The sequence below is a fragment of the Macrobrachium rosenbergii genome, chromosome 41 (genome assembly GCF_040412425.1).
Source record: "Macrobrachium rosenbergii isolate ZJJX-2024 chromosome 41, ASM4041242v1, whole genome shotgun sequence".
NCBI lineage: Eukaryota > Metazoa > Arthropoda > Malacostraca > Decapoda > Palaemonidae > Macrobrachium > Macrobrachium rosenbergii.
This window is the reverse complement of record NC_089781.1, coordinates 22,715,381-22,742,639: the sequence shown is the minus strand read 5'-3', so window position 1 is coordinate 22,742,639 and position 27,259 is coordinate 22,715,381. Positions and strand designations below refer to the sequence as shown.

The window sequence follows — 27,259 nt, the reverse complement described above, 5'->3', positions numbered from 1 at the left end:
GTGTACCTGCTAAAAGAGAGAGAGAGAGAGAGAGAGAGAGAGAGAGAGAGAGAGAGAGGAGAGAGGGATTCGACTTTTCATGGCGAATTTCTCAAAGTTAAAGATTTTGTCCAGCACATCTGTTTTCATTGATAGGAAATTACTCCTGACAAGATTTATATTAAACCATCATTTTAGCTGGAATTGGTAATGCTGAATTTGAGTGAATATTTTAGAAACTCGTAATCAATAAACGCTTTCCCTTCCTAATTACCGTGTTAGTTGATAATGGAACAGGCAGTAATTTTTGCTTGTGGTATAGCTGTAATTAAAGCCAGATCCTCATTAACTTTCAGTGATATTGAAAACATTTTGCATGTGGACATCAAAATGAGTTTACTTTAGTATACATTCCATGGAAAGTTCTTTCGACAGAATTTTTCGTTGTTTTTGGTATGGTATTTGTCATCCGTTTCCTGTCAGTATGTTATGATTTTTGATAAATTATGGTCGTGAAATGTATAACAGTTAGTCTGACTTTTCAAGATATGCTTAGTTTATTCATGTATGGCTAATTTACATACCATACTCAAATCACCAATTTCTTATAAAATGGAAGAAATCACACCTAATACGTTATGTCGACAAGAAGGGAAAATATTATGAGTACGTTTTGCAGATAAATTTAACAATGATGAATAGAGTTTATCATAGCCAATAGAAATCTTTCATATTTTAAGGCCAAATGATGAAAGAACGGTAGCTTATGTAGATATGCGTAGCTATACATACACATCAAATACAGACTGACTGATATACATACCCTTGGTAAACTGACTAATGTACCAAGTCCTTGTCAAAACACAGTCCTAATAGAGAGCTATTAGATCCTTCTAGAATTGACCAGCAAAGTCTTATAATGGCCTTCTCTCTGTGCATATGCCTTTCCCTGCCCATTGTTTACACAAATTCCCCTTTCCCTGACCTTCTAATGACAGCATATACCACTTTCATGTTATTTACATATTTCTGTTCATTTGTCCACTTAACTGATGACAAGTGTTTTCCACAAGGCTTTCCCTTTCCCAACGTTATGCCACTCATTCTATACTGTAGTACCAGTGGTTCCACCAACGATAGCTTACCCATTGTTAACACTTCAGTATTCAGAATGTGCTTTCTAATCTTCAGACATCACATAGGCTCTGTTTCCTCTGGACTTCCCTGTAAAATCCAGTTGTCCATTTGTGCATCTATAAAGCCCAGTTGTTCAGTTGTGCATCTATAAAACCCAGTTGTTCAGTTGTGCATCTGTAAAATCCAGTTGTTCATTTGTGCATCTGTAAAATCCAGTTGTTCATTTGTTCATCTGTAAAATCCAGTTGTCCGTTTGTGCATCTGTAAAATCCAGTTGTCCATTTGTGCATCTGTAAAATCCAGTTGTTCATTTGTGCCTCTGTAAAATCCAGTTGTCCATTTGTGCATCTGTAAAATCCAGTTGTCCGTGTTTGCATCTGTAAAACCCAGTTGTTCATTTGTGCATCTGTAAAATCCATTTGTCCATTTGTGCATCTGTAAAATTGAGTTGTCCATTTGTGCATCTGTAAAATCCAGTTGTCCATTTGTGCATCTGTAAAATCCAGTTATCCATTTGTGCATCTGTGAAGTGTCCTTGTTCTAACCTTGATGTGGGTGGTAAGCAGGTACTGGCATTTCTCTTACAGCTGATGTGAAGTAAATTATTGAGCTTCCAACTTACATTAATGATCATTATTACTGTGCATCTGATATGCTTTGCGTTTTTCTGTATTTCCAACCCTTTGAATTACTATAATTTCCATTTCCCCGGGGTGGTCGTTTAGAATTTTCACCTCTTTTCGCGAAGCTCCCATCGCTGACCCACTAATACTTTTGAAAAGGGCCTGTGAAAGGTTGCCAGTGAAGATTTCCGTAGTTCAAGTGTGTCTTCTTTGTCTCTTCATCCAGATGGATCTGTTACTTTCCTATTGATAAAAATACTTCTTTTAGACTTTTGCTCACCACTTGCAGTCCTTTGCACTATCGTTGGTTTAATGCCATGATAATTGTAGAATAACAGCACGTTTGAAGGTCAGCGAGACATGTCTTGAAGAGTACATTTGCATAATTCTTGGAAGATTTTGCATGCTAACTGACGCCTGTCTTTAGTACCTAATATTTAAACGCATACACTGTTACAATTCATCCGCTTGCATTATAGTTGCTCTAATCTGTAGTCATGATAAAGCGTTCGAGAATTTAATTAATTCCCATTTTCTTGAACACATTGATTCCACCTTGCCTCCTTCCATATTATTCGCATGACTTCTCCAAGGTCAAAATGAGACTGTTGGGTCACGTCTTTAAAATGTATATTTGAGAAATATGTATTTACATGGTCTCTCAATTTCCTGATGTAATATTTTATCATTATGCTCAGCGTCCCTAAATTCATCAAGTGTTAATATGTTAGTGTTACTGTTAACATTGTTTAATCTCTTTCTGAAAAACTAACACAAAATTGTAAATTTCAGAAATTTCCAGCAATTTTTCACCTCATGCGGATAAATATAAATGGGTTCTATTCAATGTCATATTTACCATACTAGAAGCCTCTTAGTCCGCTTTTCCAAGGTCAAGGACATCAAACGAAGTCTTCACGTTAATACCTCCATTAATAAAGACTAACTTTGATGCAAGAAGTACTTTCAAGAATGAGTAAGGGTTTAAGTGCTCTTGCAAAAGATGCAGCTTTCCAGCGATCAAAGAGTGCCTCATTCTCTCTCTCTCTCTCTCTCTCTCTCTCTCTCTCTCTCTCTCTCTCTCTCTCTCTCTCTCTCTCTCTCTCTGAGACTTTGGTCTCTCTACAAAACAGACGAATGTCAAAGAAATTTTCCTAACAAAAGCATCTAAATATTTTCATATCAAAAGATTAAAGTAACCTTGATATTGCAACATCACCATGAACTGCACATACAAAAGTGTGTGTGTGTGTGTGTGTGTGTATATATATATATATATATATATATATATATATATATATATATATATATATATATATATATATATATACACACACACATATATATACACACAAAAAAGAAGATGCTGGAATCTGCCATCATCAATCAAACCAACAATATGAACCTGTCAGGAGGACATTGGAAATCGGATGACATGGGCGGGTTAAGTCTCAGGCCTTTTCTTAAGAAGGTGTTTCAGAAAATACGACCACCAGACGCATCGCCAGACGGGAGCTAATGGAGCCAAAAATCACAAGGGGACACCCTAATTTCCATCCTTCCTGGGTCAGTGGCCACCTGCATACCAACAGAGACTTACTGCCAATCCTACTGTACATATGTTTTGCATATATACTCTCGTATCATATCATATGTCCATATTTTACCAGTGAACAGGGGCACAGAAGGAAGTGCTCGAAATATATGATTGCAACGTTCAAACAGTGTTTTATGCGCCTTTTTATCTTCATATTATACTGTTGTATTACATTAAAAGACACTCATATAATACATACATATATATATATATATATATATATATATATATATATATATATATATGTGTATATATATGTATATATATACCTATGTATATATGTATGTATATATATATACATATGATTATTATATATATACACTTTTGTACATACATTATTATACATTTGTACATACATACATACATACATACATATATATACATACATATATATATACATATATATATATATATATATATACATATATATATATATATATATATATATATATATATATATATATATATATATATATATATATAGATATATATGTATGATGCCTCTCCATTTCTAAGCATCTGATTATAAGTGGGATGAAGTTATCCAAACGTCCCTGGCCCCAAAGATGCCCAGGCTAGATTTATGCCATTAGCTGGCTTTAGTACCGGTCATCCCTCTGTCGGCCGCCATCAAAATTTGTTGATAGGACGACAGCGACGATGTGAACGTTTCGCTGACGCCAGCAGTATTTATACATAAATGTAGAGATTTGCCCTCTGTTTACTTTAGCTCTTTCAGCATGTGATGGCTTTGCATAGCGTCATGAATCCAGTTTTATCGGCTATTCCTCGTTCTGTCCGTCGCTTCCCTATTCATTTCGAATTTTTACGTTTGGAATAACTTACCCCCGCCACATGCATACTGTACTGTATGCATATGCCGTCTGTTACATAAACAATGACCCGCTGTTGATATGCGCGTAAGTCGGAGATGTCAAGCCGAGTAGGTTCCGTGTACGAGCAGCCCCTGCGAATCCCTCCCCCGACGATCGGGAGTCTTTCAGTAAAAATCCGTGTTCTTTGAAGCCAGCCCTAAAGGCCCTGTCACCAAGGCCTTTACTATGAGGAGACTGAAAGGAGAAAATTGGAGAGGGAGTGTTGAATATCAATTAACTTAAAAACTGTTTTCATTCCGGGCTGAAGGGAGGAGGGATCACAGACGACCCTCTTTTCGACATGAATAGTTCAATTAACCTCTGCGCGGAGAAAAACGAAAATTTCACGATTTTGTACGTTTAACCCCGGGGAAAATTCGACCTGTGGTGTATATGACTTTATTATAATAGCTAACATATTTGTATTTTTATAGTGTATGTTTTTGTCCTTTTTTTCCACACATGCCCGACACAAACAGTCCTCCCACGTACGCATTTCATGTATATATACATTGTGTGTGTGTAAAATATGTATATATAAGTTTATATGTAATGTATATATATACAGTATATGTATATATATATAAAATTTATGTAAATATAAATATATTTATTATATATATACATTCATATACATGCATACATACATACATACATACATACATACATACATACATACATACATACATATATATATATATATATATATATATATATATATATATATATATATATATATATATATGAAATTAGAAAGCAGGATAGTAAGAAATGATACCATGGGGGAAATGACAAAGGTTTCATCTGGAGATGAGTTAATGACGAAAAGATGATAGAGCTGACAGCTACGAGACTGAAAGGCAACGATATTTGGTAAATAATGGAACAGAAAGACGAAAGTAGTGGAATTCATGGAGATTCTTTATTAGGCCACAAATAAGCCCTTAACATCGGTGTCACTTTACAAAATTCGTGCTTGATGTTGGTATTTTATATATAGTATATTAATTAATATGCAGTTTCTTGCGTTTTTCACTTTTAATCATGATGTTTATTCCTAACTTTGCCATAATGGAAGATATTTTAGCTCTATCAATGGGCTTCAGATTTTGGATAAAATAAAAAATCTCCATGAAACTATCATCCTAAATTTAATTTGAAAATGCATCTGTAATCACATTAGCCTTTCGGAAAGGTATTGAATATTTACATAAGTTTTTATAATATTGCATAGAAAATGTGCATACATGAATGATACACTTATCTTAGAATGCTATTCAAATAGTTCTATTTCTTTTCTTTTATTAACCCTCAGTTGTCATGTACTCGTATTCCAACTCCTTCCTCAAAACTCTATTTTATCCGAACATTTTGTTAACTCTTAGTGTTTTCTTTACGTCACCTATTCTGTGATACACTTTTATCATTCTGCTAATTTTTTTTACCTCAGCGCACTGTTGTGAACATATATTTTCGAGAAGTGCAGGGGCCATTACATCAAATTGATGGATCTGGTAGCTGTGACCAGTAGATTCTGTTTCATCCTATAAAGCAAGGGGGGCGTAAAATCACGTTTCCATGGCGAGGAATGGTTTATTTCGCCTTTGGTAAAAATATATTGGAGCTCTTAGATGTACTTGTGTAAATGAAAAATGTATTATAACTGGCCAATGTCTAACTTGTGACTGATTACTTTTTCATTAAATTTTATTTCGGATTTAAAGGGAAGGGTATTTCAAAAACATTTAGAGGTCAGTGTCGTCATATATATATATATATATATATATATATATATATATATATATATATATATATATACACATATATATATATATATATATATATATATATATATATATATATATATATATATATATAATTATATAAATTATATATATATACTGGATATATATGTGTGTGTCTGTGTGTGTGTCACATTGACCTCTCAGTGGTTTTTTATGAGAACGTTGTTGAATTATGCTTTTTTTAAACACAAAATAAAATTTAATATATATACATTATATATATGCGTGTGTATTTATAAACACGTTACATGTTTTTCAGTGATTACAAGTGCAGCTGCATCGATGCGAAGTGCAATAAGGAAGGAAAATCGGCAGCTGTATTCATGCTCTATGCAGGTGGATAGTGACAGAGATTACAAGCGGACGGTTTGTTCGCTGATCGTGGTATGAATGGAGGTCAATACGCGGTTTTATTTGACCTTCATTAGCGTACAACTGGAGGCCGGTCTTGTCGACACACCCGGTTTTGAATAGGCCTTCACGTTTGGTCTACCACGTTAGTTTTCCAATGCCCTTCTGAAATGTTCAAACTCATGTTTGTTTGATTGATGGCGGATGTAAGAATGTTTCCTTTGTGACGGCGAGGACTCTTGAGAAGCAACGAGGACTCACTCCAATTAGTGTTCTGAATTCTTTAAAGTTGTGCGTCACTGATCTTTTGTTTATTATTATTATCTGGGATATCTGATTGCAGGCAAAATGAGTTGCGTGTGTATATGTTGTTACTGACTTGTCATTTATATGAACGCAAGGAAATACGTTTGTTTTCTTTGATTCTTGTGAATGAATCTTGATCACATCATAGTTGCAGTTGCATGGCATGGCTATGCTGAGTTCTTGACGTTAGTTCAACCATAATGACTTGAAAAGCTTGTGGAAATTATTGATATCAGAAAAAATTTACTTGTGTGTTAATAATATACCAAATTATCTTCTTATCTTTACATTAACAAAGACACTAATTTTGTTCATTAAATTCATATGGACGTGAAATGCTATGGGACTAAATATTGCGTTTTCTGGAATATTTTTTAAGAATATGATAGATGATGCAATCCAGTTACTCAGACAACTTATTCAGTGCACCTCATGTGGTGCACTGTAGGCATTACTTGAGGTTCTTTGCAGCGTGCCTTCGGCCCCTAGCTGCAACCCTTTTATTCGTTTTACTGTACCTCCTTTCATATTCTCTTTCTTCCATCTTACTTTTCACCCTCTTCTAACGACTAATTCACAGTGCAACTTCGAGGTTTTCCTTTCAAACCTTTTACTGTCAATTTTCGTTTCAGAGCTGAATGACCGAATAGGCCCCAGTGCTTGGCCTTTGGCCTAAATTTCGTATTCAGTTCAGTTCATGAAAGTCTGTGCTCCACGTGTGAATATTTGTGTCTTTCTTTCCCTACTTGTTATACTTACATTTAATCTTTCCACATCGTTACTAGCTCACAAACATGTTCAGAGATCTGGTGTAAAAGCAAAAATGATAAACAGATTTAGTTTTGAAAAGCATCTCCCGGTTGTTCAAACGAAAAATAGAAATTGATATGCAGGGTCACAATTTCGATAAATTGTGGTAACTGTCAATATGCTGAGGTATAGCTGATTCATATTTAATTGTATATCAGGATTATTCTGTAGTTCACTTTTGAATGTGATCTTCTGCGGTTTGTTTTTGTAAATACAGTAACTTTCTTTACGATCAGTATGCTTGCAGATCTAATGTAACTTCACTGTTAAAATATCAATAATGTCTTGCATTACAATTATAAAAATGGCAAGCTTGCAAAGCAGACGACACAGCGGAAATGCAAAATCGATGAGAAACGTCACAAATCAGAGGTAATAAGCGAAAACGAACAACATTCTGGGAGTGCTAAGCATTGACGTTCATTCGGCTTAATGCCAGCGAGGGCCTTAAAGAAAGTAAAGCAGAATGTTGCAAGCGTCACACGGAATTTTCTCCCTCACAACCGCTGCATGGTTTTGTGACGTCACGTGGAAACGGGCTATCCCTGCCTACGTAATATTCCGCGGGAATTATCTTCGCGATTGTTCGTTCCCCCTGTCGAATTACGATGTCGCTGCGGTGTTCGTTCTTGCTGAAGAAAAGACAGAGACTGCTTTTGCAGCCTTCGCCTTTCAGGTCAAATTATTATTATTATTATTATTATTATTAGGGAGGAGACCTTCTCTGAGGGCAGTTGCATTAAAAATTATAGCTGTTTCCACGGCATTTAATTTATACAGAGTCTTCTCTATTCTTCTTCTTATCTTTTTTTCCTCAGCTTGTAGCTGGTAGATCAGGTTTCCCAAGGACATAAAGATTTCTGTTTTCTTAGGTTTATTTCCTCTGACGTTTCAAACGCGCTCTGGCGTTTATTTTCAAAGAGTGAATGGAATTGCATGCAGGTTACAAGGGTATATATATAGCAAGCGGGGGTGTACAGTTGTCAGGTCGGTTATTCAGCTGCGTTTTGGTTGGTCCCAGGTTGGTGACGGCGTCGCGCCCGGAGGTGTTGAGACCTTCTGGGCGCGACTCCGTCAGCAACCTAGGACCAACCAAAACGCAGCTGGATAACCGACCTGACAACTGTACACCCCAGCTTGCTATATATATACCCTTGTAACCTGCATGCAATTCCATTCATTCTTTGAAAATAAATGCCAGAGCGCGTTTGAAACGTCAGAGGAAATAAACTTAAGAAAACAGAAATTTTTGTATGTCCTTGGGAAACCTGATCTGTCAGCTACAGGCTGAGGAAAAAAAAGATAAGAAGAATAGAGAAGACTCTGTATAAATTAAATGCCGTGGAAACAGCTATTATTATTATTATTATTATTATTATTATTATTATTATTATTATTATTATTATTATTATTATTATTATGATGGGGGAGACGCTCTCTGAGGGAAGGTGAAAATTATACTTGCTTATAAAAGTCATGTCTGAATAGTGCCCTAAGCTGTAACAAGCAGCGGTGAGGAAATGTTATGAAAGAGCCTCTTTTTCCGTTAACAAACCATAAAAGACTCTGTTATTCCACCCCAATATACACATGTATGTTGATGCAAAAGAATAGATTTAATATTGAAAATACATGTGCATTCGAACCACTTTTTTTTATATCTTTATCGGTCTCATAAATGATACCTCCTAATTCTTTTTAAAAAACCATAAAAGACTATGTTATTCCACCGCACTATACACATGCATGTTGATGCAAAAGAAAGGATTTGATATTGAAAATACACGTGCATTCGAACCACTTTTTTTATGTTTTTTTTATCGGTCTCTTAAATGATACCTCCTAATTGTTTTTCTCTTCCCTCTCTTTAACACGCTTTTAAATTTCATTCTTTAATACCCGTAGGACGGAGTCATGAAAAATGCCAGCACCCTATTGGTAGGTGGGTGGGGGTGTGGGCGGGGGCGTAAGGGAGGTGGAAGGGCAAGGGCTCAAGCGAATGGCCTACGTTCTATTTGCAATGAAAGGAAGAATTTATTGCACTGTTCAACCATAAAATATTGCTTCCGCTCTCACTTTATTAATACTATTCGGTGCTGGGTCGTACTATCGCATGGTAAAAAAAAAATTTTTTTTGTTTATAGATTTCCGTTTAGGAAATAACAATGAGCATTTAGAGCTCGTATAAGGTATCCTTAGCGAGCAGTCATTGCCGATACAACTAATGTGAGGAAACTTATTACGCTGGATGTCCATTAATCTTAGAATTTAAGAGAAGGATAAAGGTGCCATTTAACGTCCATTAATCCCGGAGTAACAGAGGCATTAAGACCTAATGGAAGTATATGTCACTACCAGTGCTTTGTAACGACGCGTTATATTTAATAAGCTGCTAAAGAATTCGCTCAACTGTTCTTTACTCTACGCAGCTTTGTAAAGTATATCCTTTAGATGGAAATGAAGAGGCTTGATTACATCTACTTAAGGAAAATTAATAGATGAGGAAAACTCAGAATATCATAATTGAATATTATCGCAAGATATCAGATGTTTAAAACTGACCTTGACTGAAGATATAAAATGAGAAAATAACAGAACTCGAGATGTTTTGTCGCTCCTCAGCCTAAATGATTTTGTAGATAAAGCTAGTTACCACCGAGAAATCTTGTCAATGGCTTGGAAATAAAGTCGAAACCGGTCAGGACCTACTCCCCGTTTCTTATTTTTCACCTGTGTAATGTGTGATATATATATATATATATATATATATATATATATATATATATATATATATATATATATATAATATATATATATATATAATATATGTATATATATATGTATATATATATTAATAGTGTTAAATGTTCATAAAAGGAAACAAATAACTGTAGAGATATATTGTCTCTCTAACATACAGGCAGAGTTCAAAATACAGGAAACAGCAAGTCTGTAAAATTGCATGTAAAGGTAAAAAGATGTAACGGTTAATGAAAAGAATTTGTATTCAAGAAGTCATAAAAGGGAATCCTGAAAAGTGTAAGGTGGGTGAATTCTTAAAAGTGTTTTGACCTTATATTCATGAACTGCGAGAGTTCTTTCAAGATAACGGTAAAAGCGTGTTGTATATATAGTGGATCTGAATTCCTTCACTTGTGGTTCATTTTATTCAGTAGTCAGTGGATGAATGTGGCAGTTGGTATAGTATAGCGTTTTGCTAGAGACATCTCCACACACACAGGAAACAATCAGTTGAAGAAAACAATCTCTCTCTCTCTCTCTCTCTCTCTCTCTCTCTCTCTCTCTCTCTCTCTCTCTCTCTCTCTCTCTCTCTCTCTCTCTCTCTCTCTCTCTCTCTCTCTCTCAGTACTAACGTACTGCCTTTCTGTTATCTAATATTATACATCTAAATGGAATCAGCTCATATGATCCGCAGAGTTCTTGCATCTTTGGAGAACAACACATCTGGCAATGATCGTATTCTTGCCAAAAATGGTCATCGTGTTTGTTATGCTTAATTCCTAAGCTTAATCCTCATCTGAAACATTCCCTGGTTCAGACTTTTTCCTCCTCTGTTTGCTTAAACTTGTGCTTTCGAAGATATTTGAATAATAAACAATTTTATTTCAGCTTCGTTGAAAACGTCTTTATAGATCCTGCTATTAAGTTCTGTTACTGTGTCTCCTTTTATGATATATGTACGTTATTGGTACCTCTAAGGCATTCAAGAGATTCGGGCATAAGCTCATTTCAAGACTTATTATCCATCCGTTTTGCCTGATCATGTTGACTGTACAACGTTTGCTCCCTTTAAAGTCCTATTCTTAGGTTTTAGGTTGCCATTTGTTTTTCTCTTACATATTTTTTCTGTGATTCATCCGTCACTGTGTCCTCTAACTGTGTCTTCTAACTGTAATCCAGTTTATTATCAGTTTTCATCTCTTTATATCATTTGTTGAGAGCCTCTCTGAACAGGAAACACCAGTTTTTAAATTTAAAGCCTTCATACCATTTTCTAAGTTTAAATGCCCATTTTTCCATTTAGCCCCGTTATTAGGTCATAATTTAAAATTCTTTTCTCATCCTTGCTACATTTTGCAAAGCCTCTCTTCCCACTTGTAGAATAATAAACTCTGTAGGTGGTGATATCTTTATATCATTTGTTGAGAACCTTTCTGAATAGGAACCGCCAGTTTTTAAATTTAAAGCCTTCATACCATTTACTAAGTTTATATGCCCATTTTTCCATTTAGCCCCGTTATTAGGGCATAATTTAAAATTCTTTTCTCATCCTTGTTACATTTTGCAAAACCTGTCTCCCCACTTGTAGAATAATAAACTCTATAGGTGGATGAAGCAGTTATGTAATCAAATACTTAACTGAACCGCGGATGTTATTTGCTGTTCCTTAGGAAACAAGATTTTTTTCTTTATTTAAACAATTTTTTTTGCGAGGCAGGTGATCTCTTTTAATGATTAAAATAAAAACTTGTATGAGTTGTTGCTTCGGTATGGAAAGGAAGATGAGGGTATTCGAATGCGTATTTAACGAAAAACTGTTTTTAAGAATTAGAATGGAGAATCATTCAAGGTTGGTTACTTTTTTTTAATGCTTTTTTCAGTGATAACTGAGCGGAAGTGATGTCTTGATTATTGAACAAATAAAAGTTACCTCTCAAGAGTAAATACTGAAACATTGGGTCGCTTTAGCTATTGCTTGGTAATGTTCATTTTACGGTTTGTTTACGAAACTCGAAAAGTTGCACCAGACGCTTAAATTTTATCTTGGTTGCTGGGGAAGAGGTAATTTACTCTATAGAATTTCAAAAATTATTTGCTGGTTTGTTTCTTAAGGCCCTCCAGCCATGCCTCTAATGGAAGTCATATCAAAGACGGAGTGAACTGGACCGTCTTTGGAAGTGAGTTTGAATTTTCTCGGATTATTGAATATTTTCTTAGAGAGCAGTTGCATAAATGTAATTTGTGCACTTGCAAGTTTTCTTTAATATGGAAGGTGTATGGCCACCTCTGTTTCAGAGTACGTTTAGGAAGTTTTCTTGAATCTTTACTGTCAGGGAGACAGAGTGAGATTTTACATATGCAGATGAATAGATCCGGAGAGAGAGAGAAAAAAAAAATACTGAATACGCAAAGACCTGAATGCGACTTGTGCTTTTCAGATGCTGAATTTATTAAGGTTTTCAAAAAAAACTTTTAGTTCGCTTTTTCCCAACGATCAGCATTTTTTCCGGGATAAACCATAATTCAAGTATTTATGCGGTAATGTTCTCACTAGAACATGCAAATGCTCCGGGAATTAAGGTACCATTTTTTAAAATATCCTCCGTTTTAAATCGTTATCCCGTAACGGTTGCAATAAATTCTATATTTAGGCTAATTAATCAACTTGAGAAAATAAGCCACCGTGACAGGGTCAAGAGTAAAGTTTTTTTTTTTTATCTAGGTAAAAGATGTGGATAAATATTACTTCCTTCTGTGTATTGATGAAAATATATGTACTAATATTATAATAGTTGATGAGTAAAGATTAATCTCCATTTTGTATAATGTAGAAATTATGCTTTGTCTTCCATTTCATTTTGGTTCATTAGAAAAATTTATTTATTTAAAAATTACGGAATGATCTGTGGACATTGCATGCCCTTACGATGCTGTGATTCACAATGCTTATTCTCCTAATATATTGTGACATGTTAGGAGTCTTGGTTATTGATGTCAGGTGTAGAGTGTTCCATAATGAATTGATGTCATGCAGTGCCAACAACAGATTGGGCTTTGTTGATATCTCCGTTACTCATATGCACTCCAACACTCTGGTCTTCGTGTTACAGTTGGTAACTGGTGCTCAGATTTTGTGTAAAAGTCCAGTTTCTATTACTGTCCCATTTATACAATTGAGTGACTGGTGGTTAGTCGAAGATTATGTGCTCCAAGTACGTTGGAGAGAGAAAGAAAAAACAAAATACCGGTAATCATTGTTTTATCAGAATTCATTCTTAAAGATAAAAAAAAAATCCTGAATAAATATCAACTTCTTCTTATAGGGAACCATAGATAATTGTCAGTTGTTTTTATTGTCATACGGTGTTTATCAAATGTATCCAACCTCTATCCAACCTCTCTCTCTCTCTCTCTCTCTCTCTCTCTCTCTCTCTCTCTCTCTCTCTCTCTCTCTCTCTCTCTCTCTCTACATACTTCCTACGAATGTTTAAGGTCAGGATTTCAGATAGGACAGTGCTATGCACTGGTACCCGTAGTTCCTTTAAATTTTTGCCTTTCACTTGCAGTGCATGTGAATTTCCGGAATTTAAAAGGTAGCATCGCTATGTTATATTCGCTGGGGTTAGGTGTAAAATGCCAAGAGATCTAAAAGTGCGAAAATGTAAAAAGGAAATCATTGCAAAGTAAAATCCCCGCCCCCCTTTTTGTATTTTTCATTTTGCATCTCAGCTGTTCCTTATTTTTAACTAGTACAGTCATCCGTATACATGTTGTGTTGTTAGCGGGGTAGTTTTCTTTCTCTGAGAGTTAAAAGGGTTTTCTGATAGAGAAAATTCATCTCTGGACAAAGCGTCATCCCAAAATAATCGCAAAAATAACAGCGGAACGTTTTTCTCTTCTATTTGAAATTCGGTAATGTCATTGGCGTGTATACTAAGTGCAAATAATAGATTAATGAAAACATTATTCATCTGCTGGAAATGTGGGGGTACAATATTATGGTATTTTCCACCGCTGTTATTAATTCATCAAAATTAAGTTGGCTTTGATGTGCGTTACATATCAGCGATCTCTATTGGACATGTTATTTATTATAGTTTAGGCGCCACGTAATAATTTTATTACTATTGCCATTAGCAAATATTGACCCATTTGAATTTTTTTTTTTTTTTTTTTTTTTTTTTTTTAACTCAAGGTCGATGGCGTAAGATTAATGGACGGGTGGGAATATGACCTTTAATAATTCTTATGAAATTTTCGAAGACGTAATATACGATTCCTGGCAGGTGAAATTTATGTGATTTTTATGGCAATATAATTGGAAAGGATTCATTACAACTCAGTTTATCACGTATCGTTGAACTTTTAATTTCCATGGATTGGTTAGATAGTATTCCATGAAATTATTTTTGATATTTGGGAAGAATTAAATACGTTATCTCAGCTAAATGAAATGCTCTCTTTTATTAGTATGAACAAAACCCTATGTTTAAAAATGTAAAATTTGTTTATTAGCTAATGCAGATGAAAATTATTCTTGTTCCCACTAAGAAATCGTAGTTTCAACATAAGCACTGAAACAACGTTGATTAATAAAAAAAAAAAAAATAAGCACTGAAATGAAACAACGTTGATTAATACAAAAAAAAAAAAAAAAAATAAAGAACAAAATGACCTTGCGACCAAAAGGGTACAACATCATTAGGGAACATTTTTCGGAAAGTTTCTTTTGGTTTTCAGCAAAATGGCTTTAATATCATCGTAAAAGGTACGTGAGTATAATCAGCACCTTAAACATATTACAGGTGCAAAACCTGATATTGATTTAAATATACAATTTTGATATTGATCTATTTAATTTCCTTTTCGTTCTTACTAACCGTTCATGTCAATTCTGTTGTTGCCCTATAGCCTATGCTACATGTAACGCAAGTAAAAATATATAGTTTATTTACTGCAGACTTCGTCATGTAAAGGATGGTGCTGAAGTAATTGCTATTTATATTGAAGCCGATTTTCATGGCTGCAAAGTTGGTAACCTGGTTGTATTTTGATTGACTGATTTTTTGACATAGTGATATGATGAGAATAAATCAAGATATAAATTATGACTGCCGCGTATAAAATAGAATCTTAACGGATCTGACTCATACAAATCTTTATAAATTCTCACAAAGAATGCGTTTACAGAGCAGACGTTCAGATGACTGTCTGATTAAAACGCAATGCATAATTTGAAGAACAAGGGTGTAAAATGTATTTTAAAAAAAAGTTTACAGGTGAGAAAAGAAAAAGACATATGGGGATTTTTCGCGTCCGTTCGATAACATTAATCTTAGACCAGTACTTGACGTAGCAGTGAAATGAAACAATATGTCTGCTTTCAAGCTTGACAGTCGTACAACATTTTTATTTCTCATTTTGTCATTTGTTGAAAAGGTTTATAGGACTCATTTTTGCCCCACTGGGCTTTTAGTTGGTTGCCGTCGAAGATTTAAAGTGTATATGTCATTAAATTGGTGATAATTCTGAACAAAGTATGGATTTAATGTTAGTTAAGGGATGATGTACAGAAATTTGTAAATGTTTTATCGCTTCGCCCTCATTTCTTTGTGGTTCTTTTAAGGTTCAAAGAACAAGCAGTCGAATAAACCATAATGAATAGAATGATGATGACTTTAATTACAACGGAATATAATTTTGTTGAAATTAATTTAGAGTGGATTGAGCAGGTTAATTAATTTTGGCCCGTGACATCAAAGTTGCTTGTTTTAATGGCCTGCATACCAGCTGGACATTATTAACTTGTCAAACAGGATTCTTTTGCCCAGTGCAATTCAGTAATAAGATTATTACTCTTGCGAAAAGTAATTCTCTTTAATGTAACATTATTAAGGACAATAAGAACTGAAAAGTTCTCCACCGGTATGTGGAGGACGACAGTTAGTAATTGTGTTGCTAGGAAATTCGCTGGTGCTATTGTGTTTATGATAATGACTGCTACATCGATCCTTACGCTCATTTCGAGTACTGGAATGTTAATTATAACTTGGTAAGAAAAAGATGATAATATTTGTCAGTTGCATCTCTTGATATATTTTCCTTTGAAATTATAGCAGTGTGTCCAAGGTTCTCTTTTGAATGGAAAAATTGCCTGCATCAGGTTTAGAGGCCAGGATCTAAGTGTTAACATTACCGTACTGTGATCGTTTTGAGTTAAAATGGAAGTTAATTAACTTTATTGATATCCTTTGCGTGTTTTCTTTTTTTTTTTTTGGTCTAAATCTTGCATTTAGCTGTGTGAGTTCATCAACTGCTTTTCCAAAATGGAGGTACAGCAACATATTATTTTCATGCATTACGTGGAGCATCAGAAGTTTTAATTAAGTTCCGTCATCTTCTGAAAGATCTTCTTCATTTTTATCACTTGCATTTATATTACAATGCTATGGTAAACTTCTTTAATAGCTGAGGATAGAGGTACAATATTTATTTATTTATGGAGTATCGTTTGAAATATAGTTCAATATTTATGAAGTGAGCACCTAAATTATTCATATTTTTTTTTTCGGATGCACAACTGTTTAAAATTTATTTCATGTCTACTTTTCTTTCTTAGGTTTCCTGTAGAAGTATGGAACCGTGTGAAGTTGGGGATAAAATTCTTAGTTCTCGACATGGACTTTCATTCTTCTGAAATGGAGACGACCGCTGTAATACCATCTTTCAAGGTAAGTATTGGAGATATATATTCCTGAAATCTATGCATAAAAAGTATGGCGTAAAGATCATTGCAGCTGTCGTTTGCGATTTTTTTTTTTTTTTTTTTTTTTTTAGTCCATTGTTATTCAGTAGCAAAGTTGACTTAAATTTCCCATCATTACAAAGATTATATATGCTGGACCAGTTTCACTCTCGTTAAAAAGGTGACGTATTACTCTCGCAGTTTTTACTAATTCCTCTTCGATATTCCGGGCTCTGTGAAACCTATTGGAAATTGAGTTAGCAACCCTTACGTCGCAGTCAGCTCTCACATACAGGAATATTTTTGTGAAAAAGAGGAATAACAGACCGAAGATGAAGATCTATATTATAAATTTGTAAAATTTTCAGTTAAACACACTGAATTCAAAGAGCACGTAAGGTAACAGGGCGAAACTCTGCCCAAGTGGTAGAATCTGGTACCATTGAAATATCTGAATTTGCTGTAAATTATTATCAGTGATCATGAACAAAATAATAATAGAAGCTAAAGAACTCGTCTTCAAATGAATGCATTTAAATTGCAAGGTATAATTATACCAGCTACCAAAAAAAAAAAAAAAAAAAAAAAACAACAAGAAATAGGCGATGTAAACAACTCGCATGGCGAGAGTACTGTCTTCTCCTCCGGACTGAACTTGATTTAGCTTCGTCATTCATGTACTCTAGTTTCCCTTTCTTCTGTAATCTGGCAAATATCATTGCGCTTATCCTCTTTATGCTGGCATTCAGAGGAGGACATTGTATTTGTCTTGCTTCCACTTGCGCTTGGAATGCAGATGGGATGAACATAATGAATCTCTTTAGTTAATGGTAAGTTGTTTAGCTTGAACTCTCAGAAGATAATCGGTGCGCATAATTACATTTCCCTTCCTCTTGTGTGTGTGTGTGTGTGTGTGTGTGTGTATATATATATATATATATATATATATATATATATATATATCTATATAAATTTATACATTATATACAATATGTATGTTATAATATATAAATTTTATATATAATTATGTATATATATATGTATGTATGTATGTATGTACGTATGTATACACACACAACAGTAAGGGAATTGTAAGTATGCCCACCGACTATCTTTTTGAGAGTTCAAGCTAATATAGCTATATATATATATATATATATATATATATATATATATATATATATATATATATATATATATATATATATATATATATACACGTGTGTATGTGTTTTTCTCCAATATTCCCCTGCCTTTCATTAGGCGTGCCTAGAGAAAAACAAAAGAGTAGTCACTTACGCATTCATTTTTCAACTGGTGAATCAAGAATGAACTGTTTATGCAGGATATTTCCTCTCCATCAGCCGCTACATATGTTTACCCAAATTACTCATTCAGAACCCCAGGCCTTAATATTTTGTTCCCTCTCTGCCCTCTTTTTCCGAAACACTTTATGGGGCTGCAAATCCTCTGCCCCCTTCCATTTAGTGGTGTTTATCAGAGAGGGAAAGAGGTAGATATTGAAGTCACTTGTAATAGAATGATTGGATTTCGTGTGATTCCATATACTGTATGACTAACTCTGCAGGTATAAGGTTCATAGGTCGATGATTTTGATTGATCCTTCGCCTCTCTGTTGTCATATCTCTCTTTATATATTCCTAAACTTCTTGATTTTAATTTTGTCTTCTTGGTTTTAATTTTGTCTCTAAGGCACACGTCATAATTGCTCTTTCACGTTAGCTTTTCGTATCGATAGTTTTAGGATTAACATAAAAAGGTAATTCATTACGAGACATTGTGGGAATTTGCATCTTTTTAATGAAGGAAGAGGATTTTTGTCAATTCTAGATAAATTAGTTTGCTGTTTCTTAAGCGTTGAAATCCAATGGGGTCCGGAAGGTATGTATTTTAAATGTCAGTTGTTGTTGAGCAAAAATACTGAAACAGAAATAAATTTAAATGAAGTCTAGAAAAGGCGCAATAGGTGAAATGTTTTCATTCGTAAGGACTTTTTTAATGATTACATGAGACTCCGAATTTTTTAAGTATTTTATATATATTCTAAATAACTGTGTAAATAAGGGGAACTGAATATTTAAATAAAAACATCCCATCAGACCCACATATTTCCACTAAATTTAAAAAGACCATTACTCACATATTAAAGGAAAAAGAATTTAGGCGCAAGTTTTGGCAGGGAAAGAATGAGCCTTTGGTAAAGATTTGCATAGAGTTTTTTTAGTTTTTTTTTTTATATTTAGTAGTTTATACCCAATTATTCATAAATTCTTAATTCTCTCTCTCTCTCTCTGAAATATTCCCTCAAATCTAAACTCAATCTCTCTCTCTCTCTCTCTCTCTCTCTCTCTCTCTCTCTCTCTGAAATATTCCCAAATTATTAGAAACAAATTCGCATAAAACTGCAATCTCTCTCTCTCTCTCTCTCTCTCTCTCTCTCTCTCTCTCTCTCTCTCTCTCTCTCTCTCTCTCTCTCTCTCTCTGAAATATTCCCAAATTATTGGAAACAAATTCGCATAAAACTGCAATCTCTCTCTCTCTCTCTCTCTCTCTCTCTCTCTCTCTCTCTCTCTGAAATATTCCTAAATTATTAGAAACAAATTCGCATAAAACTGCAATCTCTCTCTCTCTCTCTCTCTCTCTCTCTCTCTCTCTCTCTCTCTCTCTCTCTCTCTCTCTCTCTATGAAATATTCCTAAATTATTAGAAACAAAATCGCATAAAACTGCAATCTCTCTCTCTCTCTCTCTCTCTCTCTCTCTCTCTCTCTCTCTCTCTCTCTCTCTCTCTCTCTCTCTCTGAAATATTCCCAAATTATTGGAAACAAATTCGCACAGAAGTGCAATCTCTCTCTCTCTCTCTCTCTCTCTCTCTCTCTCTCTCTCTCTCTCTCTCTCTCTCTCTCTCTCTCTCTCTCTCTGAGAGAACATAACAGGAGTGAGCGTAGATGTGTTTAAGAATAAGATCGACAAATATCTTAAGATGCATCCCAGACCATCCAAGACTGGAAGATGCAAAATATACCGGAAGATGCGTTAGCAATTCTCTGGTAGACATCAAAGGTGCCTCACACTGAGGGACCTGGGGCAACTCGAACGAACTGTAAGGTCTGTAAGGTCTCTCTCTGAAATATTCCCAAATTATTGGAAACAAATTCGCACAGAAGTGCAATCTCTCTCTCTCTCTCTCTCTCTCTCTCTCTCTCTCTCTCTCTCTCTCTCTCTCTGAAATATTCCCAAATTATTGGAAACAAATTCACATAAAACTGCAATCCGATGATGCATTTCATAATTTATAATTCAGTTACTCATAAGGCCTCGCATTATTTACTCATCTTGTTAATATTTAAATAATTTCAACTACTAAAGTAATCTACATGTCGGATGCAATTCATGTTTTAAGGCAGGCAATTTAAAAAAAAAAAATTGTCTTGCCTGAAGAGATACAGGATTTATTTGTTAAGCTTCCTGAGAAATTTCCTTTAAATGAAATGACAATAATTATAATGTAAATATGCACTTGTATCATAATTAAGTGACTGTTCTGAAGTTAGATATTTTGTGGATAAATGTTTATAATTAAAGTTGGTCAAAAATTGATGTACAATTAAGGATTGCAAATTGATGAATACTGTTTATTAATGACGATCCCATCGTAATATTTTTATAAGTATGCAGACAATATTAATAGTTTTCAGGCTAATTATTCAGTCATTTAATAGTGTTCAAATGCCTTGTGCTTAAAATGTCTTCATTAAGATGAGTCTCTCTCTCTCTCTTCGTCTCTCTCACTAATCCAGAAAAATTTAATGGGGTCTTTTCACATTATATATAATATATATATATATGTATATAATTTATATATATACATATATATATATATATATATATATATATATATATATATATATATATATATATATATATATATATATATTTAATCGTTTTTTCCGTTTTATATTTATTCATGTTATTATTATCTAAACTTCAATATTATCTTATCATTATTTTTCATGCCCCCCTCTCTCTCTCTCTCTCTCTCTCTCTCTCTCTCTCTCTCTCTCTCTCTCTCTCTCTCTCTCTCTCTCTGGCCTCTAGTGCAGAAGTAAGTGCATTCACCTTACAAAAGTAAGGGAGCGGTGTTTGTCTCTGAAAGAAGTGACATGGGCACATTTCCTAAAATTCACAATTTTCTGCTTCTGCTGACCTAAACAGTTAATTGTGGGTCACGGCTGAGTTAAGGGGAGAGAGAGAGAGAGAGAGAGAGAGAGAGAGAGAGAGAGAGAGAGAGAGAGAGAGAGAGAGAGAGATATCAGACGTAAGGTCTCATCACTCCGTCAAAATCTATACCATACAATTAATCACGAGGACCCCGACGAGACAAATCTCATCCCATTTAAGTAAACCTATTGATAAAATCTATCTTCCCATTTGTTCCTTTATTCCATTTAACCTATATCAATTAAAAGTAAAAATCATTTCATGTTTACCAGAAAAATATCTTTCAAAAGTAATTTGAATACATTAGTGGTCAAATAAATGACTGAAGAGACACAAAAAAATTAATTCAGCAAGAAATACAAGAGTAATTAATAAACTTGGAAAGTTGCATGAAATGCTGACAGTTTATGTGTATGATACCTTGCTGAATTTAAAAGCTCCTCTTGACACCCAAAACTGGAATATATTTAGCACACCATGAAATGTCTATATATAACGCCGTGGTTGCAAGCTTGGTCTTCCTGAAGCAAGAAACGCCAACGAACATTCCAGCTGAGTTTTGATATCATTTTTGCTTTTTTCTTCTGATTCTTCCTCCTTAGGCAGAAATAGAAGTAACGTTTTCTTACATTTGTTTTGATTGTCGTTTTACTTATAGTAAATGCAATACTTGATATTTCTGTGTTATTAACTTTTTAAAAGTTGATAATGTGCATGAAAACCTTTTACTGACAACACGGGTTATGTTCGAAGTTCAGTTTTTTCCGGATGACGGCGTGGCAGGTAAAATCGGCAGTACGTAATTCACAAGGTTTTGTAAGTTGCTGAATTGTTAGTAAATAGGTCGTAATATAAACAAATACCTTCAACACAGGCCCTTTCTTGCTTTATACATCTTATTCTGTGATTACATCAAAGACTCCCTCCCAGCAGATAAGAGCCCTGGCTTTTTGAGCCGCTTTAGTGCTACTTTTAAACTAGTTAACCAAAAGAAATTACAAGATTTTTATATAAACTATTTACTATGTAATTTGAATGCTACGCTCTTGTCTTTAGAGTTTTCTAGGTGATTGGCACAAGGTTGTTTATGTTCATAGTAAATTATTTAACCTATGTTTTTCTTATTTTGTATCCATCTTTGTTAGTGGCCATTGAGCATATTTGGCCTTAAACTAAATAACAGGAGACGGTGCGGCTTGTATTGCAGATAACGTAGACTTAACTGAAATCTGGAGTGAATTAGTAAATTGCGTAGCCAGTATATTTTGAGGTGAATTTTGACAGTCAAGACAGCTATTGACAAGTCGAACTCAAACCCTGTTCGCGATCCGTGATTCACAGTGCAGTATTTATTGCAACATTTTCTCAACATTTGAGTAAACGTATCTAATCATGTAAAAGGCTTCGTATTGCTTAAAAAAAAAATTTGTGTATGTTTACCAGTGTCGGAAAATTTCGGCGTCGATGACCACGGTGTTTTGAACGCCAGATAACTTGAAAAAATCAGTGGAACCAAATTTTTCACAATCCTGGATGTCTGCAATATCAAATTACCTTTATGTTCTACCCGGAATTCCTTGGAGAGATGGTTTTTTTTTTTTTTTTTTTTTTTAGAAAGTCGGCACCTTTTCTTCTCGATCAGTAAGTTTTTCATTAGTGAACTTTTATTGGTACTTTTTGTGTATACCTGTAGATTCAGTGTAACTCATTTAATAGGTAAACAACGTTCATTTCATTTTTTAGCAGTTTACTTTCTAAGCATTTTCATTTATTGAACTTAGTTGATGGAGAATTCAATAGATTTAGATGTTTCTCGACATATTTAAGAGTTGAATCCCAAACGTGTTATTTTAGTATTGGAAGTTTTTTGCCAAAATGTCTGCAGTTAAGAGGAAATAGGGTATTTAAAATTTATTATCGACAGTGACAGATATCAAGAAATCATAAATACCAAGGATTATTTGAAAAAAATCAGTGAAAATCATAGAAAAAGCAAAGTACGTTGTTCGTTTCAATCGGGAAAAAAAGGAGAAAAGAGAGACGACCATTTTGACTTATTTGAGAAGTTGTCAAAAGTGAGTAATTTACGGCTTCACGCAGGTATTGCATTGGAGTTGGTTGAGTAGAACAAAAGTTTCCAATAGTCCGTGTCATCGGTTCTGGCGCGGAGGGATTGGACTGAGCGCTTTCGCCCAACGAATCACCTCTATTTACATTTTATTCCTCGACTTTATTCGAGTAACTGCGGTTTTGCTCCGGCTGTAATGGGGGATTCAATATTGTACTCAAGGGACTCCCTCGAAGCCTTTTTTTTTTTTTTTTTTTTATCAGATCTTCATCATGGAAGTCCTTGTTTTTTTTTTTTTTTCATTTTCGGGGTCCTTGTTGTCACTGGCTCTTGTTATTGTTCTTTTTAGTGTTCTGTAAAAGAAAACTATTGAGGTGGCTATTCGTCTGTCCGTTCGCACTTTTTCTGTCGCTCTCAGATCTTAAAAACTACTGAGGCTAGAGGGCTGCCAATTGGTTTGTTGATCATCCACCTTCCAATCATCAAACATGCCAAATTACAGCCCTCTAGCCTCAGTAGTTTTTATTGTGTTTAAGGTTAAAGTTAACCATGATCGTGCGTCTGGCACCGATATAGGTGCTAACAACACAGGCCACCACCGGGCCGTGGCTGAAAGATTCATAGGCCTCGGCTGAGAGTTTCATTGGTCGTGGCTGAGTTTCATACAGCATTATACGCTGAACCGAAAACTCATTGCGCCGAAGAAATTTCGACGCATTTTTTACTTGTTTTTATAATTCTGTCTCAGCTTAGAGGCCTTCATGTTTATCCTAGAGAGAATCTTATACATAGGTAATTGGTCACTCATAGATCATATTTAAGGTCGAAATTATTTACTATAGAAAATAAGGAAACCTCATGATACAGTAAGCCACCAGAGCAGTGTAGATTAATCTTTATTCTTCCTGCTCCATTAATGAATTTCTTAATGTACTTTTGCACTCGTGTCCCTTACAACCGCCCCCCCCCAACCTATTTTTTAATACTTTCTGTTTGTAATTTAAATAACCCTTTTTTGGTAAGCAAAGTTCACCCATTACAGCGTTAAGTGTATGGAATAATGTTGGTGCTAAATCCCTTTTCAGACAGGAATCATTGTGTACTGAACTCTGGAATAAAAGTTCCCTTTGACTAAAAAGAAAGACAATTGAAAGCTGATATCGTTACTGCATTATTCTCATAAAGATTTTCCAGTCTGTCCTTGACAGGAACATCAACTATCATTTTGATGTTTTGTTTCTCTCTCTTCCGTCTTGATAGATGTGAAAGGCTTGATTTTGCAGTGGAGAACTACACTTTTATGCTTTCAGCTCTCAGTGACTCATGCTACGTCATGGATATCCAACCATGCTCCTTTTCGAAAACATATTTTATATTTGAAAGAACTGCACAGCGCTTTTTTTTTCATATCTTCAAATCAAACAAACGAAAAGTAAAGAAATGTTTTATTTTATAGTACGACAGTTTTTGGTTCTCTTAATATTTCATGTTAACTCTTCATGAATCTTTGTTATCAAAACAAAATCACCTCGCGTTTTTGTATATCAAAAGCAATGATATATAGAAATGTTAAATTGTCTGGTATAAGAAGTCATTGTAAGGACTGGACGATTTTTTTTTTTTTTGTAATTTTCAAAATCAGATAAATTGACTCAACAAAATCCACTTTCTCACAAATAGTTACAGAAGGAAAAATTGAAAATATCTTTGATTATTATTTAGCCTTAGATGGTAATTGATAATCTCTGAAAATGTGCAAACTACGAAGCGTCTATTCCCTTTCCGGAAAGGAAGAAATAGAACGCAGAAATTTGCGCTTCTGCTTTGAATAATCGGGCACCAAGTCTTATACATGAAAGACAGCCCGATTGAACCGCGGTTACCCATTGGTCGGGGGAAAATAAGGAGTAGCGGTTTTATAAGGCCTCCGTTCTTAATTAGAGTCATTGTTTTCCTCTCCTTGTATCGCCTGTTAACCTCAAACATCATTTGGAAAGCGCTTGTATTGGTCATGTGAATCCTAGTCGCTTTAGTTTTTTTTTTTTATATCAATTTTATGTGTGTGTGAGAAAACTGTTATGTGAAACAAATTCACATTAGGCTATCTGTTAATTATTTTTTTATAGCATTCACATATTTTATGCCATGTTTAGTGCAGTAGCCATGTCGAGAAAGAGATGTTGTATTGTATCACGCTCTTCGTTGTCTGCTATTGAAGTTTCTTGTTTGCTATGAACCCTTTTTCAGTGTTTTTCACTGCACTCATTTTTCTTCTCTCTACCGTCCCCAGTTTTGGTACTTTTAATTTTTTACTATCAGTTTATGCTTGTGAAGGATTCAGGTTGCAATGCATGGTTTATTTTAAGATCAAGCGCTTGGTGCCCTTAAGATCAGGATGCTTTGATTCTGTTATATTCTTAATCTTCTTTTTTCTTATTAGGATTTCAGTATATTAAGGTAAGTGTGGGGCGATTATTGTTTTTTTTTTTTCTCAGGAGTCTGTTGGGGAGAAAGACTTGATAATAGATATGTATGCATGTGTGTATATGCATATATATATATATATATATATATATATATATATATATATATATATATATATATATATATATATATATATATATATATATATATATATATACTGTATATATGTGTGTGTGTGTGTGTGTATATATGTATGTGTATATGTATATATATGTATATATACATATGCATATATTTATATATGTTTGTATATATACATGTATATTTGTATGTATGTATGTATTTGAAAAGGTTATGACTGACTCTATGTTTTCCACTTCCCCCTTGTCCCTAGAAGTCCGGACCAATTTTCTCGAAGTACGGAACCTCACCAACTGATTCCCGAGGATGGAGGAATGATTTGCAACCTTTATCTTCCTAGGCCCGTCGGGACGTGCCTCTTGACCGACTCCCAGGATAATAAGCCTTCTTTCCGCCTTTATAAAACGTGGCAGTAGCCTAGGTAGGTGTGCCTATCCCCCAGAAATTCCTCGGGATTCTTCAGATTTTCTGTTTTCACTTGTGTAGTTTTTGGGGGGGGATTCTTGATCCCATCTTCGCCCCTTTTTCATCGAAGTTGGAATGATTATTTTCAGGAGTATTGTGCCTGGAACATTCCAGCACATAAACAGAATGAAAAATAACTTTTTAAGAGAAAACTTTAGCTCCAGATTTTTGATTGGCCCAAGTTCTGGGTCAGCTTATGACTGAAGTTTTGGTTTTTCGGAGAGAGAGAGAGAGAGAGAGAGAGAGAGAGAGAGAGAGAGAGAGAGAATTATCACAGGAATTTGTTCAGTGAAGAAACGTATGAATTCATTTTCGCATAATAACGACGAGGAGTATAATTATGGTTTTTCGGAGAGAGAGAGAGAGAGAGAGAGAGAGAGAGAGAGAGAGAGAGAGAGAGAGAGAGAGAGAGAGAGGAGAATTATCACAGGAATTTGTTCAGTGAAGAAATATGAACTCATTTTCGCATAATAATGACGAGGAGTATAATTATGCTAAAGTAATTCTTGTATCTTTTATACCGTTTATCTATTTCATTATAGATGTAGTTTGGAATAAACAAACTTCATCTTACAGAAACAAATGAAAAGCTTATTAGAAGATGTGAAATTCGACAAAGCATTAAATCCTCATTGCTTTTATGATAGTTATATATCCGCCGATTGCTTTTATTTCAGAGTAAATACAAATATTTAACTTAGTGCAAAATTGCCTCTGATGCCCCCTCATGTTTTGAAACGCTCGTTTTTTTTATAGTTTTTGTTGATTTATTTATGTTGATTTATGCATCAGCCTAGCTGTCTGGAACCTTGTACATTTTTGCTTTAGTTTTTTTTTTTATACTATCAATTTTATGTGTGTGTGTGTGTGAGAGAGAGAAACCTATTTTGTAAACAAATTCACAGTAGGCTATCTGTTAATTATTTTTTTTTAATATTTACATATTTTATG

The 27,259-nt window shown here is 34.4% G+C and overlaps 1 protein-coding gene across 2 annotated transcripts in view; it reads left to right on the top strand.

The window, feature by feature from the left end:
* The window catches only part of LOC136826736 (uncharacterized), a 358,177-nt gene that overhangs the window by 233,468 nt on the left and 97,450 nt on the right, over positions 1 to 27,259 (top strand). Inside the window, exon 7 of one of the 2 annotated variants that reach the window (XR_010849697.1) lies at positions 16,845 to 16,956. Coding sequence is in view for 1 of the 2 variants with exons in the window: in XM_067084144.1 (XP_066940245.1) it covers positions 16,845 to 16,855 (11 nt within the window). In the remaining variant the exon portion in view is untranslated. Of the gene's footprint in view, positions 1 to 16,844; positions 17,532 to 27,259 lie in introns of those variants that run through there. The other variant, XM_067084144.1, reaches the window with a different exon arrangement.